This window comes from Nannobrachium achirus (genome assembly GCF_963921795.1).
Source record: "Nannobrachium achirus genome assembly, chromosome: 20".
NCBI lineage: Eukaryota > Metazoa > Chordata > Actinopteri > Myctophiformes > Myctophidae > Nannobrachium > Nannobrachium achirus.
The window spans coordinates 29,190,456-29,209,138 of NC_137827.1; the positions used below are offsets into that span (position 1 = coordinate 29,190,456).

General features: G+C 44.2%; 1 protein-coding gene across 1 annotated transcript in view; it reads right to left on the reverse strand.

The window, feature by feature from the left end:
• Positions 1–18,683, reverse strand: part of spred1 (sprouty related EVH1 domain containing 1) — a 77,174-nt gene that overhangs the window by 48,937 nt on the left and 9,554 nt on the right. The window contains exon 2 of the mRNA XM_080750065.1: positions 1,318–1,570. Coding sequence (XP_080606191.1) covers positions 1,318–1,570 — 253 coding nt within the window. The remainder of the gene's footprint in view (positions 1–1,317; positions 1,571–18,683) is intronic.

Genomic DNA, 18,683 nt, shown 5'->3' on the forward strand with positions numbered 1-18,683 from the left:
ATGCCTTCCGCCGTTCAGCCGCTTCCAAGTTCTTTGTGTTTCCCTCATCCCACATTCTCCTCTCCTGAGCAATCTGCCCTTGTCCTTGATGATGTCATCATGCATCACAGCATCACGCAGCTCGCTCCTATTTTCAGATACCTGTGCCATGGAGGCCAGCCAAACAACCACTTCCTGTGTGAGTGTGTGTGTGTTTATGTGAGCGTGTGTTTGTGAGAAAGGGGGGGCTGGGAAGGGGGGCTCCTGGTGATCTCATTCCACAGAATGCACCAATTCTCATGTGTCAGTGTGTAGTGTGTGTGTGTGTGTGTGTGCGTGTGTGTGTGCACATGTGTGCGTGTGTGCGCGCGCGCGTGTGTGTGTGTGAGTGTGCGTACAAGAGAGAAAGAATAAGTAAGAGAGCAATGGAGGGAACACACTTCTTTCTAAAACGCAAGCCAACAAGTACTTGTGTTTTTCTGTTTTATCCTGTAGAATACTTTAGGGCAGTGGTTCTCAAACTTTTAAATTTGAAGGTCTCCCCTTAACTTTGACAGTGTACAAATGGAACCGAATGGACCATTTGGTTCCATTTGTACACTGTCATTAGTCCGCTCTTTTTCCCCTCTACACCAAAGCGCTTTGCCGAAAATAGCCGATCTACAAGCTCACAACGCCTCGCAGCGCGATGCATTGTGAGCTTGCAGATCTGCTATTTTTGTTCTCAGAATATGGACACTAAAGTTCAAGTGGTTAATATAAAAAAGGAGAAAAAAATCACTCAAAGATACAGAGGACCCCCTAGAGAAACAGGCTCCTGCCCTATGGGCCACATGGCTCGGCAAGGCTTACTTTGTAGTGAGTTAACATCACACTTCCACAAAGATTATAAGTATTAAAACAGCCGCAAAATTATGGTCGACATGATAATCCAGATTATTGTGCTAGATACTGTCATCATTAATCACAATTGTTTGCCAGAGGAGGTATTCTAGCTCAAATGGAATGTTCGCATATTGCCGATATGGCAATGAATATTCAAATCAATGGAAATGGAAAGTAAATGACTGCAAGACCCTTACGGGGCCATTTGGTTACATTGATATTGTCACTGTCGGGCAGATACCTTGTATCTCCAAGTTTCAAATGTGTATGTTTTTTCGTACGGTAAAGCCCTGCTTCATCACACAAGACTGTCGCAGTGCGAGGCGTTGTGTGCTTGTAGATCGTCTATTTTCACTAGTTTAAATCATTTTAAAACGATAAATACAAAAAGGACGGTTTCCCCCCGACAACGATGACATACTCTCCCAGAGAAAGCTGCATATATTCCCTTACCAGTTTGTCTTTGAGCCTCTCTCCCTTAATGAGGAACTCCACAGTGGTGGGGCTGGGGCTCGGACTGGGGCTACAGGGACTTGGGTTTCCGCTGCTTCCTCCGCTGCCTCCGCTGTGGGTGCTGCCGCTGTCCTCCGCCCGGCTGACCTTATAGACCGTGACACAGCTAAGGCCTCCGCCCCCCAGGGGGAGCCACCCGCCACTGGAGTCATCCCGAGTCATGACCACTGCTCTCACACGCGCATAACTGTCACTGTAGAAGAAGAGAGGAGAGGGGTGGGGAAATGTTAAGGTTATTGGTCACAACTGATGATGTTGTTTAATAGCAGTGCTCACACATAAAGCGTTTAACCGTTTCTGCTCATCATAAATGAAGCAACCCACCGTTTGACCTCGTTATCAACATGGCGTCATAGAAGTTCATTAGGACAAGTATGATTAAGAAGAATTGTGAAAAAGTGAATGTGTTTCAGCATTTACATAATGATGACTTGCTATCAAAAGCCATTCTTTAAAAGGTTTCACTGAGATAGTATTTTATGGCGTGGCTCTAACGGGCTAAGCCATCTAGAAGAGGGTCTGTCTGTCTGTGTGAGTGTTAATCTAATCTCACAAACCACTGGACTGATCAGTGCCAGATTCCGTGTGTGTAGAGGAAGGCAAAGGAAGTAAATCCCTGAATATCTTTCACCATACTGTGGATGTTTCTTTTATCATTTTATTATTACTGGAAGTCAATGAAGGTGTTGGATTAGGCTAAACATATGGAGATGTGGGGGACCCGCTGGCCTACTGGTCCAGGCGCATACCACACAGGCATTGCCACATAGGCATGGTTGCCTGGCGGCGTCGCCGGTTCAATTCCTGATCCAGACGACTTTTGCCACGTGTCACTCTCCATCTCTCCCCCCATTACCTGTCAGTCTTCTGTCCCATCCAATAAAGGCATAAAAGCCCAAAAACAAATCTTAAAAATATACAAATATTATATATACAAATGGAGATGTCTGACATCATAGTACTATCGACGTCATAGATGGGCGCGTAGCGCTATTCCAAGGTCCGGTTGTTTCTGCGTCCCAGTAGTCCGAGGCTAACCTGCCCACGCTTGTGAATGCTAACCTGCCGATGCTGTTGAATGCTAACCTGCCCACGCTGGGGAAATCTCGCTTTTTCGAACGCAATCATTTCGGCAACGGAGCGTTGGCAGGTATCGCTACTCACCACACAGAGGTTAGGGTTAGGGTTAGGTTTCATTGTCGAAAAGATGACTTGTAGAAATACCGAGAAGCTCCCCCGACGCTATTGAATGCTAAACCTAAGCCTAAACCTAATCCTAACCGGACTACTGGGACCTCGAAACAACGGGATCCTCAGAATATCGAGGTTTTGCCGTCATAGATGACTGACGACATAAGACTGGCCACATGACATCCAAGATCTGCATGGAAGCCACACTGTCTTCTACCCTACCCTGTCTTGCTGTTTCCCATGATTTCATCATGACATGTTTTGAGATGACATTCTGCAAAACTCGTCTGAGCAGACAACAGAACATACACAGCTAAAACCCCATGGCAAAACAAGGAGAAAGGTAAATCCATTGAGTAAATTCTGAGCAGATTCAACATTGAAGTGTTTTTGTAGTGCATGCTGTGACCACTGGTGGAAGAAGTACTCACACCTCAGTAAAAGTATCAATACTGCAACGTGGTATTACTCTGTTACAAGTAAACGTCTGGAATTAAAAATGTACTTGAGTAAAAGTATGAAAGTGTTGGTGGCACCAAAATGTACTTAAAGTACCAAAAGTCCCAAATGTTTGTAAATAGCAGACCTACAAGCTCACAGTCGCGACGAGTTGTGAGTTTGTGACAGTCTGTGGCGTCGGCTACTATTCCTGAGTGCTCCGGCCTCTCTGTGTAAGTTTAACCCCGACTGGTGGGTGAGTGACCACGTGGCCAAACCCCTGCTGGCTTCTAACCTTTCCCCTAAACAGGTAGCTTAAAAGCACTGGTGTAAAGTAACTAAAGTACATTTACTTGGGCAATGTACTAAAGAACAATTTTGAGGTATTTGCACTTTACTTGATTATTTCCCATTTCCAATACTTTTACTTCTACTCCACTACACCTTGGATCCAAATTTTGCACTTTTACTCCACTACATTTATTTGAAAACTTTAGTTACTAGTTACTTTGCAGATATAAATTATAATATTATATAACGTACATAAACCACTTTAGCCCGATTTTAGACCGTGGCTATTTGAAAATAGCTGATCTACAAGCTCATGATGCGTCTATTTTCAAACATTTTGTACTTTTACTTTTGGTACTTTAAGTACCTTTTAAACTTAACAAGACAAGACAACAGTATTGAAAATGAATTTGGGAAGAAACGCCATGAGACCAAGACAGACTACAATTTCTATTGGGAAGTGATGAAAATGTATTATATTTGTCCCAGCTCTAACAGCTGCACAGCGATAACTGAAATCTCAACTAGCAACATGATTCTGTATTCACAAAGCCGGGTGGTAATCTTAAGATGATCACTTTGGCCACAAAAGGACTAAAGGGGTGAGGACACTTTCTCACTGCAACCTTTTCACTACAACAGACATGATGGGATGTGACCACAAAGCAACTGATTCCCCAGCAGTGTGTGAGACAAGTCCAGGTGTGCCTTGTGATTTTGTGACAATCACATGTTATTATAGTAATATAGTATATATGAACTGTTACAAATAGTTGGTATGTTTTAATTTACTATATCAGTACTTTGTGCACACTCATTTCCTAATGCAGAGGGAAATTCTATACCCTAAAAATATATCGTCGCTGTCGGGCAGAAACCTCATATCTCCAAGTTGACAATTTGTATGTTTTTTCATAAAGTAAAGCCCTGCTTCATCATACAAGACTGTCGCACAAGACTAGTGAAAACAGCAGATCTACAAGCACACAACGCCTCACGGTGCGAGGCGTTGTGTGCTTGTAGATCGGCTGTTTTCACTAGTTTACATTTACGTTTTTAAAATGATAAATACAAAACAAACAGTTTTGGAGCTACACGGTTTCCACCCGACAATGATGATATATAGATTTTCAACCTGTATTTCAAGCATGTTGTTATAGCCGAATTACCTGCGCCAGCAGAGCATGCAAGTAGAGAGATGAGTGCTGACTGTGGGTAGGTATGTGGCTGACAGTACAAAGGCAGGACCTTTAGCCAATGAGGGAGCAGCGTTCTAAGTGCGACCTGATATAAACAACAAGGCGCAAGTTGGCACCTCAACAGAGTGCCAGCTTGCCCACATACGTACCAACAGACAGACAGCACTCGTCATCACCCTAATTGCGCGCTCTACTGGTCAAACTTGTCGCTTTCTTCGGAAAGTGGCACGAATTACCAACCATATTTGGCTATGAGTGTACAAGGCGCAAGTTGAGTTTAATTTTGTTTTCACACATTTTCAAAAATATCAAAAATAGCTCATCTACAAGCTCACACAAGCATCACAACATGTTGTAGATCAGTGGTTCTCAAAGTGGATTCCAGTGAATCTGTGGGTTCCTTTAGGGGGGTCTAAATTGACCCATACAAGTCTGTAACTCTGACAGTGGGTTCATTTGGTCTCATTTGTACACCGTCAGAGTTAAGGGGAAATGTTGACATTTGCAAGTTTGAGAAACACTGTTGTAGATCACCTATTTTCACTATGAATACAGGTGTGCCTAAAGAAAGACATTGACTTGCCCATTGGGCACAGAAACTGGGCACAGAAAACCACCACGCTACCCCACCCACCTTCCCTCTGCTGACAACCACGGCCTCTCTCTTCCCACAAACATATCCCTGATTTCACCCTATACCTCCCTCTCCCCGTCTCTCTCTTTCACCCCCGTTCACCCCCTCCCCTACTGCACTCTGTGCCTTTTCCAGCAATCTGATGTTTCCCTGATTAGATAACAGACACTCCACTGGGCCACCGGAAACGCCAAAGGTCACAGTGTGCTGAGGGCAGCGCTTTGCAGACTCTCCTGGTAACATATTAAAGACAGAAGATGTGAGAGAGACGGACGGAGATTTCACCCCTGTGTCACGTCAACCTCTGGGCAGTTTAGGTTTATTAATAATCCTGACATCAGATATATATTGGAACATTTAGTCAATAATTAATATGTAGAAGTGTCACTGAGATGACAGAAGGTGTTCTAGAATCTAGAGCACCTTCTAGAGTCTAGATCAGGGGTGCCCAAAAGGTAGATCGTGATCTACCAGTAGATCACCAAGGGTGTGCAGGTAGACCACATGACATGCCTCTAAAATATATAATTAAAATATAAAAATAATATGTCAATATGACATCAAGAAGGGCCTGTCAGCTCCCTTCATGGCTTCTAAAGTAGCCAAACCTCCAATGCAATGCTTTGTTCAAGAGTCAGTAGCATTACAAAGAACCCCAAAAGCTACCACTTCCATACAGAATGGGATGAAGACATTTCCCCCAGTATTTCCCATTTATTTCCCCCTTCCAGTTCCAGTAAGTGTGTTTGTCTAAAATGTAATGCCAGCTATTCCAAAGCCCCCCTCAGGCCCTCAGTTAAAACATTTTGGATGGGTAGATCATGTTGAGCTAGTAATTTTAAAAGTAGATCTCACGTCAAAAAAGTGTGGGCACCCCTGGTCTAGATCACTGTTTCCTAAACAGGGGGTCGGGAGTCGGGACCCATGTTTGGTAATGGGTATACATATTATGTATATATGTATATATATTAGATCAGGGGTCTTCAACATTTTCAGGCCAAGGACCCCTTAGCTGAGAGAGAGATGAAGCAGGGACCCCCACAACCTTTTCATAGATGCCATAGTTCCATTGTTTGACAGCACGATCATCAGTGTATTTTGGAATCATGTCAATTTGTGTTTTCAGATATTTATCCACTTGAACAGTCAATACTTAATAAACTTGTCCTTTCACTCTGTACTTGGTCAGCTCTTTTTACCCTCTACAAAGCGATTTGCCAAAAATAGCCGATCTACAAGCTCACAACGCCTCGCCGTGTGAGGCGTTGTGAGCTTGTAGATCTGCTATTTCAAGGGTTCAAGTGGTTAAGGAAAAAAAGTTTCGATCACACAAAAATTTGGAGGACCCCCTGTAGTAACTCTGAGGACCCCCTAGGCGTCCCGGACCCCCTGTTGAAGAACCCTGTATTAGATTAAAACATTTTTTAAACAAAAACAACAATCAATTAAAAACAATTCAATTTTGTAAGTATTTCATGAATACAAGCAAACGTATGTATTAGATCTACAGATCTGTTATTTTCACTAGTTTGTGTCCCGGGCAAACATTCTAATTTCTCTTTTGGGTCTTGAGCTAAAGAGTCTGGGAAGCACTGCTCGAGATCACTGTGAGAACCGAATAAGACTAATTGGAGGAAACTCTCTACACGTCATCCACAGAGAGCAGTTTCTACCTCAAAAGAGAAACGGTCACTTCCACTTCCTTACCGACTCCTTATTGGAAATCCTGGCCTACTGAAAATAGGCAACCTTTGGTCTGCTACCTTCCACGCCCTTGGCAAACCTCTGTGCCCAGGTTATTGGTTAGAAATTAATCTATGAGCCGCTGAGCATTAAACTTGTGGCTATTTTTTTCCTTTGCTTTCTGGCCATGTAGGGCTGAATATCCTGGCTGCCTGCTAATAGTTGACCAAAGTTCCTTCCGAGGACTGATGACCATGGTAAATAATTCCAAAATAAATCAACCAACAAAACAAGACTGCCTTTAAAAAAAGAAAAGATAGAGAGAAAAAAAAGGGAAACGTTGGGATAATTCCAGTCTGGCACAAGGAAAAACACACGTCGCCACACACATGCTTGCACAGACAGACACCACACACACGCGCGCAGGCACACACGCGCACGCACGCACGCAGACACACACACACACACACACACACACACACACACACACACACACACACACACACACACACACACACACACACACACACACGCATAAAAACAAACACACACACACACACACACACACACACACACACACACACACGCACACACACACACACAAATACGCACACACACATACGTTAGTGGTGGAAACACCTTTATGAACACTTTCTTGCAACTCTACAAACCTTACTAAACAGAAGTCTTTAAACGGTTCTTCCAGTAATTCTGTGGATATTAAAATAAATTGGTCTACTACTCTGTAGTCAACATTACGTTCAACAAAGTGTCCATGCATCCCCGGTTCATACTGAGTTCACCGAGTGTCTTTAGCCTCTCCTGCATTGAGCCTATTTACAAAACTATTCAAACCATCTCTTTAAATAAACCGTCCGAGTCGAGTCATCCAATTTCCTCCTATATGACAACCTTCTCTCTTGAATGGGAAACTAATCAAATACCAATGCGTGCAGCTATTCCTCCTCCGAACCAACAACCAATCAAAATCCCAGCGTAGATTTACTGACCTCAACGGCAAGAAAAACAGTGCAGCACATTGTGCAAACTGTTTTTATAGTCACCTAGTAGACACTCAAACACCATAAAACCCGGTTTGCTTTTTGAGGGAAAACAATGTTTTTTTTTTTCCTCCTCCATTAGTTGTCTCCTTGGCGAGGAGGAGGGTCAGGGCTGGTTTTATGATACACACATTTCTCTCATACTTTGGAAGAGTTCACGCTCTCACATCCTGTCTCCGGGCCGAGACCAGGGGCAGCTGGTCCTGGGAGAGAGCGACAGAAAACGACCATGACTAAACCTCCCAAATGACCTCCCAGTGCCCTTCCTGGGTCCACCACCTTAACCCATTATTTTATGCTTTAAAAACCCATTTAGGGCCTAGCATTATTGAATGCTTTAACCGGTGAAAAATAGCAGATATACAAGCTCACAACGCGGCACCGAGTGCCGCGTTGCGAGCTTGTAGATCTGCTATTTTTTGGGAAAAGTCGTGAAAATGATGTGCAAATCTTTGAATGTATATGTATGTATTTTCAAAGCGAACGTTTGTGACTCAAATTTTGCTTCTGGGTGGTCCCTGGAACTAAATATTTTGAGATGTGGGACCGTGGCCAAATAAATATAATTTTGGGGGTCCTTCAAATGAAAAGGTTTGAGAACCACTGACATAGTAGTCTCTCAAGAACACTTACTTAAAAAATTGAAAGTCGGTGCCGCGCTGTGATCTTGTATATCTGCTATTTTTCAATAGTTAAAGCATAAAATAATGATACACAATAATGTGTACCCGTTCTACAGAGTTTCTCAAACTTTTGAATTTCAAGGTCCCCACTTTAACTCTGACAGTGGACAAATGGAACCAAATGGACCCGTTAGGGTTCATTTGGTTCCATTTGTACACTGTCAGAGTTACAGACTTGTATGGGTCAATTTAGACCCCCTTAAAGGAACCCAAAGAGTCCCTGGAATCTACTTTGAGAACCACTGCTTTAACTGTTGAAAACAGCAGACCTACAAGCTCACAGAGCTGCACTTTTTGTGCAATGACATGACAATTTGTGCAAATCTGTGAATATTTATTTTTCTTTAAAGTGAACATTTGCCAAAGTCCAATATTTGCTTTCCGCGGGTCCCCGGAACAACATATTTTGAGATGGGGGGGTCCGCGGCCAAATACATGTACCTTTTGGGGGGGGCTTGACATGAAAAAGTTTGAGAACCACTGATTTAGAAAAAGGATTTAGAATACATTTATAGAATCGTGTCAAAATTATTCAAAGACTCGCACACATTTTCACAATTTTTCAAAAATAGCAGATCTACAAGCTCGCAGCGCGTCACTCGGTCACTCGGTGCCACGCTGTGAGCATGTATATCTGCTGTTTATTTAATAGTTAAAGCAGAGAATAAGGGTTAAATTGAAAAGAAAACGACACCACAGAGCATAGCTTTACACAAGAACCACTGTCACACACATGCACGCACGCACACACGCTCGCGCACGCGCGCGCGCACACACACACACACACACACACACACACACACACACACACACACACACACACACACACACACACAACACACACACACACACACACAGAGCTCCAAACTGCTGTTTTGAAGGCAGGATAGTAGTGGGGTAGTAAAAAAAAAGGGGGGCAATATTGCCACTGTTATACCCCCTTGTCTACGGCCCCCAATAAAGGAAGCGGGTTGTGGGTGCAGGAGGGTCTGTCAGTCAGCCGCTGTGTCCCTGGGGGCCAACAGAAGGCAGGCGGTGGTGTCGCTCAGCCATGACCAGGGCACAATGACCAGGCCCTGACCCTGTAGACCTACCATCACACACATGCCAGCAACCATGACACTCACAGGGAGGGGGGCCGAGCCCGGGGAGGAAGTCTTCTTGAGAACACAAGGAGGAGGGGGAAAAAACAAAGAAAGGAACTTTTAAAGACCAGGGGCGACGCGTTTTGTAGCAACGACGCCGAGTGAGAAAACGTCTCTCTCTCGGTCTGTACTAGGGGTGGGCGATATGGAAAAATACAATATCACGGTATTTTCCCCAAGCTGTATCACAATACACGGTTTTATCACGATTCTATTTTCAAGTTGGTTTTTATGGATATTTTTCAAGTTACTTGACAAAAACTAGACTCTCTGGGTTCCTTTTGGGAGGTCTAAATTGAACTTTACAAGTATGTAAATTTGTATACTGTCAGAGTTAAGTGGAGACCTTGACATTTAACATTTTTGAGAACTACTGATTTAGACCAAAATGCAGGTTTAAATTGAATTCTGCAATGAATCTCTGTATTAACGATTAAACAGGATCTTTTACAAGGCTCCCTCAATTGTATCACGATACATACGATACCTCTGAAAAGGCATATCGTGGAGACATTGCATTATCACCATATTGCCCTCCCCTAGTCTGTACTAAATAACGAACATGCACACGACCACAAGACTGCGTTTAGCCTACACAGCCGATAGACATCCAGACAATCACATAAATGAAAAAAGTTTCTAGATCTCTAATCTAACATCTACACTGGACACAAAAGAAGTCAGCCTGCTACACTTCCTCTCATTTTAATTCAACATTTTCCTCTTAGGATAACAAATCGTCGTTGTGGGGTGGAAACCTCGTATCTCCAAGTTTCAAATTTGTATGTTCTTTCGCAAAGTAAAGCCCTGCTTCATCGTACAAGGCTGTCGCACAAAAGTAGTGAGGCGTTGTGTGCTTGTAGATCGGCTGTTTTCAGTAGTTTAAAGCATTTTTAAAATGAATAATGCAAAACGAACGGTTTTGGACATACACGGTTTTCACCCGACAACGACGAAATGCAGTAAGGGCTCAAAAAGGGATGGTTTCTCACAACCTGCAGAACACACACACACACGCACGCGCGCGCACACACACACACACACACACACACACACACACACACACACACACACACACACACCACACACACACACACCACACACACGGTGTAAAGCGGGATGGTCTATGGAGACAAAGGTTGCTCTCCACGCCCCTCGCTGGGAGCACACAGTCCACTGGACACACAATTGAGAGCGGAAGCAGATCAGCTGGCCTGGGCCCACGAGAGAGAGCGAGAGAGAGAGAGAGAGAGAGAGAGAGAGAGAGAGACAGAGACAGAGAGAGAGAGAGGAGCCCCCCATTCCAAATTATTCCAAGTTATTCTGCTGGATGACTGACTTCATTTCCGACCAGAAGCAGGAGAGCAAAACAGAGGGAGGGGGTGAGAGAGCCTAACGGAGGATGAGGAGGAGGGTGTGCATGGAGGCAGGGTGGGGACCCGGGTGGGTGACCAGGGCTGTCGCACCAAATTCTGGGCCCTGGGTACTAGGGCATTCACCAAATATTAGAATATTCGAATATCAAAGTCACTATTCGATGTTGTTCACCGGAGGCGATATATTCGCTTTTTTTTTTTTTTTTCCTCTTTAAAAAATATAAAGCTTGGCTAGATAGGAAGTCATAAGAATGAGTTGTCAATGCCCCTGGTGGATGAACATTTTTAATGCTTTATACCATGGGGTTCTCAAAACTTTTTAGGCAGTGACTACCAAAATAAACATATTTGAATTGGGGACCCCCACCCTCACAAGCACTTGGAATTGTAGGTATTACATTTAATGTGACTCGGTTCTGCAGATAAATATGACGGCGTTGTGAGCATGTAGATCGGCTATTTTCACAATGTTCGCCTCTTGCTTACTAAATATTTGACAGTTTGGCGAGTCCTGTCGAATATTCGACTATTCAAATACTTTGAGGTCGAATAATTCAAATACTAAAAATCAATATTCGTGAATGCCCTACTAACTATTGAAAAATAGCAGATATACGAGCTCACAGCGAGCTTGTCGATCTGCTATTTTTGAAGAAATTGTGAAAATGTGTGCAATCCGTCGAATATTTCAAATCCTTCTAAGGTTTTTTTTTTAAAACCTATGTTTCTACGTCAGTGGTGCTCAGACTTTTTCATGTGAAGCCCCCAAAATGACATGTATTTGGCCAAGGACCCCCATCTCAAAATATTTAGTTCCAGGGACCCCCCAGAAGCAGAATTTGAGTTACAAAAATGTTCGCTTAAAAAATACATATCTTCAAAGATCTGCACACATTTTTCACGACTTTTCAAAAATAGCAGATCTACAAGCTCGTAGCGAGGTACTTGGTGCCGCGCTGTGAGGTTGTATATCTGCTTTTTGTCAATAGCTAAAGTATAAAATAATGAAGGCCCATCCACCTTGGGCCCTAGTAACTCAGTCCCCCCCCCCCCCTTCCCCCCCCCCCCCTTGTGACACCCTGAGGGTGACAATCAACAGCTCTCAAACTCATTTTAATTTGGCTCCTTCTATTCATAAAAAAAACAAGATGTGCCCACAGACTCAGCCTGTATGGCCGACAGCTATCATTATTGCACACCATAGCCTGTGTCTGTATTAATAGTTAACAAACACAGAAAAGTATTTAGCTCAAACGCAGCTTCAACAATCCCTAGCCTTACTCATAACTTTTGACAGGAAAACTCAAAGCGGTCTGCAACGATGACGAACAAAAAATGTGGGCTCTTGGAACGGAGATACAGTGAAAACGTTAACGTGTGTACTACTGCTAGGCAGTGGTGTACAGTAGGCCTGGGGCGGTATCGACATTTTGTTACCGCGATTACCGTCTTCCCATTTACCGCCGGTACTGCGGTAATTACCGCACCCCCGTATCTATTAATTAAGGTTCGGCGATAAGCCAAAATATTGCAATCATCTTCCCAAAAGTCGCCTCTCCACAGCCTGACTGCCCGAGTTATACTTCTCCGTACAGCACAGCGGGTATGGCTTTGAAAGGAGCTAATCTACAAGCTCACAGTCACAACACATCGCATCCGCGACGCGTTCTGAGCTTTTAGATCTGCACTGTCGGGTTACCATAGTAACGTAGGCTAGCTACTTAGCTTTTCAGACACAAACAGCTGTGTGAACAAACCAGAAGAGGACGGGTAGTCAGATCGTGTACAGTGATTCTGTAAACTCACGTCACGTCTCAACTCTAAAATCGCAGTGATTGAGTGCTGCTATATACAGGTTTTAGTTACAAGACTTGACAGAAAAGGTTATAAAATCACCGACGCGCCGACAGACGGGAAACAACGTGCGACGCGGTGGATAAAGTAAAATAGTTTCATTTTCGGTTTTAGTCCATGCGGCCCGCGCTCCGCCAGTAATCCGTATGAATAAAAAAAGATATGCCACAACACAAGGTATGTATTATTTAACATCCTTGTGTCGTGTGGATTACAGAGAAAGTTTACGCTGCTCTGTACTCCTCTACGCAGGCTGCCCTGTGTAGGTCTGACTGTCTGTGTCTCTGAGAGTGAGAGTGACGTATGTGGCTTCCAAACTGTGGTACACGGCCCAGAGCAGAGCGGCATGGAGCGCATGCGGTCCTCGCTTCTCCCCTGTTTTAAAACTCGCTGGTTTTCCAATAAAAAATAGACTTTTTTTTGTCTTTTTTTACCGCGGTAAGCACACTGACACCGCGGTAGACCTCGGTTTACCGCGGTACGGCGGTTACCGTGTCCAACCCTAGTGTACAGTAACTGTCTAAGTACATTTACTTAGGTAATGTACTAAAGTACAATTTTTAGGTATTTGTACTTTACTTGAGTATTTGCCATTTACAATACTTTTACTTCTACACCACTACATCTCTGATCCATATTTTGTACTTTTACTCCACGACATTTATTTGAAAACATTTAGTTACTAGTTACTTTGCAGATATAAATAATAATCTTACAATACATGCGAGAAGTTTCTGCGTGTGCGTGCATGTATGTATGTATGTAATCCGCGTATCTCGAGAACCGTTCGTCCGTCCGGCTTCAAATTCGGCACGCGCGTTCCCCGCCGTGGAGTGCAGTGCTGGGCCTCGACCCCACCCGATGCGCCCGAACCGGTGCGAAACGTTCGGAATCTCCGTATGCGAAACTGATTGTTGACATCAGGCTGTTCAGGAGGAACCGGCGCAAGCGCTGACTCATTGTGACATCACTTCATAAAAGGCTCTGACATCACGTACGCCACATGAGTCAACAAAAAATGCCATGAATGTCATCAGTATGACGTGTTCTGATGTCACAGATCTAGCTGTTGACATCTGCGTATTCTGCTTAAAGAAGAAACAAACAAAAAGCGACAGAGATATTCATATATGGGCATAAAAAGACACATACAGACAGATACAGAGATCTCCATATATGGGCATAAAATGGACGCAGACAGATAGATATCTCCATATATGGGCATAAATGGACAAAGGCAAACATTATGGTCAAAACGGGTCATATGACAACAGGTATAATGGGGTTTGCATTAAATGGTAGGGCATTCAGAGATCTCCATATATGGGCATAAAATGGACGCCCGTATGCGGAGCTGATGTCTGACATCAGAGTTTTCCGGAACCGGCACTGTGTCTGCAGAGATCTACATATATGGGCATAAATGGACACACGCAAACAGATGGTCAAAACGGGTCCTATGACAACAGGTATAATGGGGTTTGCATTAAAGGGTGGGGCATTCATTCTCTATTTACATCTTTCCCGTGTAGGCCGGTCCCCGACTAGACACTCGGCCGCCCGACAGACAGATACAGAGATCTCCGTATATGGGCATAAAATGTACGCAGACAGACAGATACAGTTATCTCCGTATATGGGCATAAATGGACACAGGCAAACAGATGGTAAAAACGGGTCCTATGACAACAGGTATAATGGGGTTTGCATTAAAGGGCGGGGCATTCATCCCCTATTTACATCGTTCCCGAGTTTGCCGGTACCCGACTAGACGCTTGGCCACATAAAGGGCGGCCGAGCTTCTAGTATTATAACACATACATAAACCACTTTAGACCCATTTTATACCTTGATCTACAAGCTCACAACGCGTCGCGATGCAACGCGTTGGGAGCTTATTTTTTCACCACTGCCCTCGCCTTACTCATAATTTTGACGGTAAACTCAAAACGTTCTGCAGCGATGAAGAAGAAATGTGGGCTCTTGGAACGGAGATGAGATGCACTGAAAACATACTACTGCTAGGGCTTTTCACGTAGCTACGAAGGTCTGCATTTCAGACAGAGAGAGAGAGAGAGACAGAGAGAGAGAGAGAGAGAGAGAGAGAGAGAGAGAGGGAGAGAGAGAGAGAGAGAGAGAGAGAGAGAGAGGTGAGCAGGGAGCACGTGCAGGCCAGGCAGGCCTACAGGGCCTCGAGGCAGGCTGCTCCAGTGTGCGGTGGTGAGGGGGGATCCAGGGACAACCATTTCCTGAGCTGACAAAGTGGCCGTTTGTCTGCTGCTCCCCAGCCCCATGGCTCACAGGGCCTTCAGCATGCCATCATGCTCCGCTTCTGCCTCGGCTCTGCCCCGGGCTTCCCACCCCCCGAGGGGAGGGGAGGGGAGGGGAGGAGTGGGGGAAAGGGGGGGGGGAGTGAAAGAAAGACAGGAGGAGGAGGAGTGGGGGGGGTGTGGGGGGGGGGGGGGGGGGGGGGGGGTGGCTGAGAGAGAAAGGATGTGGCCTGAGCCCTGGGTGCTCGCCAAGTCACCCTCCCCTGTCTCCCCTCTCTCTCTCTCCCTCTCCCTCTCCCTCTCTCCCTCTCTCTCTCTCTCTCTCTCTCTCTCTCTCTCTCTCTCTCTCTCTCCACCCCCTCCCTCTCCCCCGGCTGCCTCTTTCTACACAATGGCCGCTTCTCTGCTGAAATTTCACGTTATTGGATCCCGGGCCTGGAGTTTTGTGCTCTCACAATGTCCAGGCAGTGGAGCATGCTGCAGGAGAGACACACTCTGCAAGCTAAAGGACTGGAAAACCATTCCCTCCTTTCATTAGCATCAGAAAAGGGGGAGAAAAGCACCCCCACCCCCCCACCACCACACCACACCACACCACACACACACTTCCCTCCCCATCTTTGCCCCTGTATCAAAACCGGAGGAAGGCTGTCAGGGCTCTGTCAGGCTTCACTAGAACCCTTTGGCTCGTTGGGACTTTTGCAGAGAGAGAGAGAAAAAAAAAGAAAAATCATTAAAAAATCATTGGGAAAATAAACACAAGCTACTTATCCTGATCGGATTCTATAGATTATCCTCAGAGTCAGAGAGAGGAAAGCAACCCCTAGCGAAGGAGAAGGTGGGATTGGAAGGTGGGAAAAAAGAAAAGAAATGCTACTCAAACTGGGGTGACTCATTCTCTCTATATTTGCAAAAAATATCTTGTGTATCTTCCATGGCTGTGATTAAAGATATCATTACTGTCGGGCAGAAAACCTTGTATCTCAAAGTTTCAAATTTGGATGTTTTTTTTTTCGCAAAGTAAAGCCCTGCTTCATCATACAAGGCCGTCGCACAAAAGTAGTGAAAACAGCAGATATACAAGCACACAACGCCTCGCGATGTTGTGTGCTTGTAGATCGGCTGTTTTCACTAATTTGAATCATTTTTTAAATGAGAATTACAAAACAAAGGTTTTGGACATACAAGGTTTCCACCCAACAACGACAAAATAATACCTTACGTATTCAGGCCTAATCAATCTATGCCTTGTCCAGGGTAATATAGCCTGCATCTAAGCACAAATCCAACACTGCTATTATCTACTGCTGTAATGAAGTAAAAGTTGGGTTTGGGATTCATAAGCCACCGATCAAAATCTTTTTTCTTTTTCTCGTTATTCTCAAAAGAAATCACTAACTTGTCAACCTTACATCAACAAACATAATATTCATAATATTAATATTAATAATAATAATAATATTGTTAAGCCAAAGTAGAATGTGTATGCTGTCAACAAAACAATCATGCCTTATGTGGGAAGTAAATAACATGTGAGAGTGAGTCCAGTGTCGATTCCAGCAGTGCATCTAATCTGAACGGTGCAAGCTAGCTAGCCAATTAGCCACGGTTCAAATCCCTTCAATAACCGGTGGCAAACTCTAGGGCACAGACATACCCAAAACAAACACCGACATGACCTAACACAGATGCAGTGCAAATTATGACAGAATGCCGCAACAAGACACTTTTGAAGCGAGAGTCTCTCTGTTAACCATTAACGTGACGCCGGTGATGATGGGGAAAATGCCTTAAGACATTACATGCCTTGAGGCATTACATTTGGTATAACATGGTTCTATTGTGAAAATAGCATATCTACATACTGGTGTTGTGAGCATGTAGATCTGCTATTTCCACAATTTCTGCCTGGCCAAAGTTTAATTTTTAGAGGTATTAAAAAGTCACTTTAGACATGTGCAGATACCATCTATTTATGTTGGTTTGTTTACTGTTGAGCGAGAAAACAGTGTTTCACATTAAGCTAATCATCTGTGGGGACCCCCCTGGGGGCCCCGACCCACAGGTTGAGAACCACTGCCTTAAGAAACACAAAACAGACACAGACAGCCAACGTCACCACCAGTCCCGGCTATAGAAGCCGCAGTGAAAACCAATATGATGGCTATAGAAAGAGAAGTGAAAGAGAAATTTGCCCTATCTCCTCTCAACACCTCGGGGCTGGTGGTGGTGAGTCATCTCCCACACAAGAACATTCAGCTTAGCTACCACCAGACTCCAGAAAAAAACAACAACAAAAACACAGGCCTGCTCGCTCAGCTGCTCCACCACACAGCACAAATCCACACTTCAAGATTACCCACAGTCCGCCAATAGAAATACAATCTAACAAGGTTAGACAAATTAACTGAACCCATGCCCTGCTGTTAGCATCCATCATAGACAGCAATTAGCAGATAAAATTAGCTAGCAGACCAAAAAAAAAAAAAAAAAAAAAGAAAAAAAAAACAGACCTCAACCAGTATCGTGACGTGAATGTCAAACTGCTCACTCGTTTTTTTTGGGGGGGTTTTTTGTAACATTGATTTTCTGCCTTACGCCGAAGCTAACCAACCCTTCCATTACTGGATTGGGCCTGCTACCCCAAGAACAATGTTCTGGGTACTTCTGTGCCGTGGCACTATAATAAATCAAAAGGATCCCATATGTGTATCAAACGCCAAAAAACTATTCTCAAACATCAATCAAAGCCACATATTGAGATGATCTTAATTTGAACCGCAAGCATTTGGAAAATTAAAACCTTGCGCTTGCCATTACAGGAAGAAAAAGAAAAAGAAAAAGAAAAGAAAAAAAAGAGGAACCGCAAATTTGGACTGCTGCGGAGACTCTGGTCTGCTTTGATGTGAAAGTAGTCCCCAGGGACTCAGGCTTCTAATCGTCACAGTATAACTGCAGAGAGACTCCAAGACTGGTGGGACTTTGGGAGCGGGGCGGACGGGAAACGGAGGGGACAAGGCGGTTGTCTAGCTGTGGGAGAAACCATCAAAACATCTCAGGGAGCACGCTGGGAAGAAGAAACCACCAAACCATGATGATGGACCATGGCTGTGAAGAGAAACGGCTCTGAAACAAGTTGTAAAATATCACAGCCTGCCCTGTTGTTGAAAAAGTGGTCATCATCGCAAAACTGATGAAACGGTACCAAGGGTGTCGCACCAAATTCTGGGCCCTGGTTACTTTAACTATTGAAAAATAGCAGATATACAAGCTCACAGCTGCAAGCTTGTATATCTGCTATTTTTTTTTTTTTTTATCGTGAAAACCTGTGCAAGTCTTCGACGATTTCACATTCTTCTAAGTTTTTTTCCTCAAAAAACCTACTGTATGTTTCTACAGTATGTCAGGGCAGGGGTGCTCAAACTTTTTCATGTGAACCTTGGGCCCTATTAACTCAGTCCCACTCACCCCCCCCCCCCCC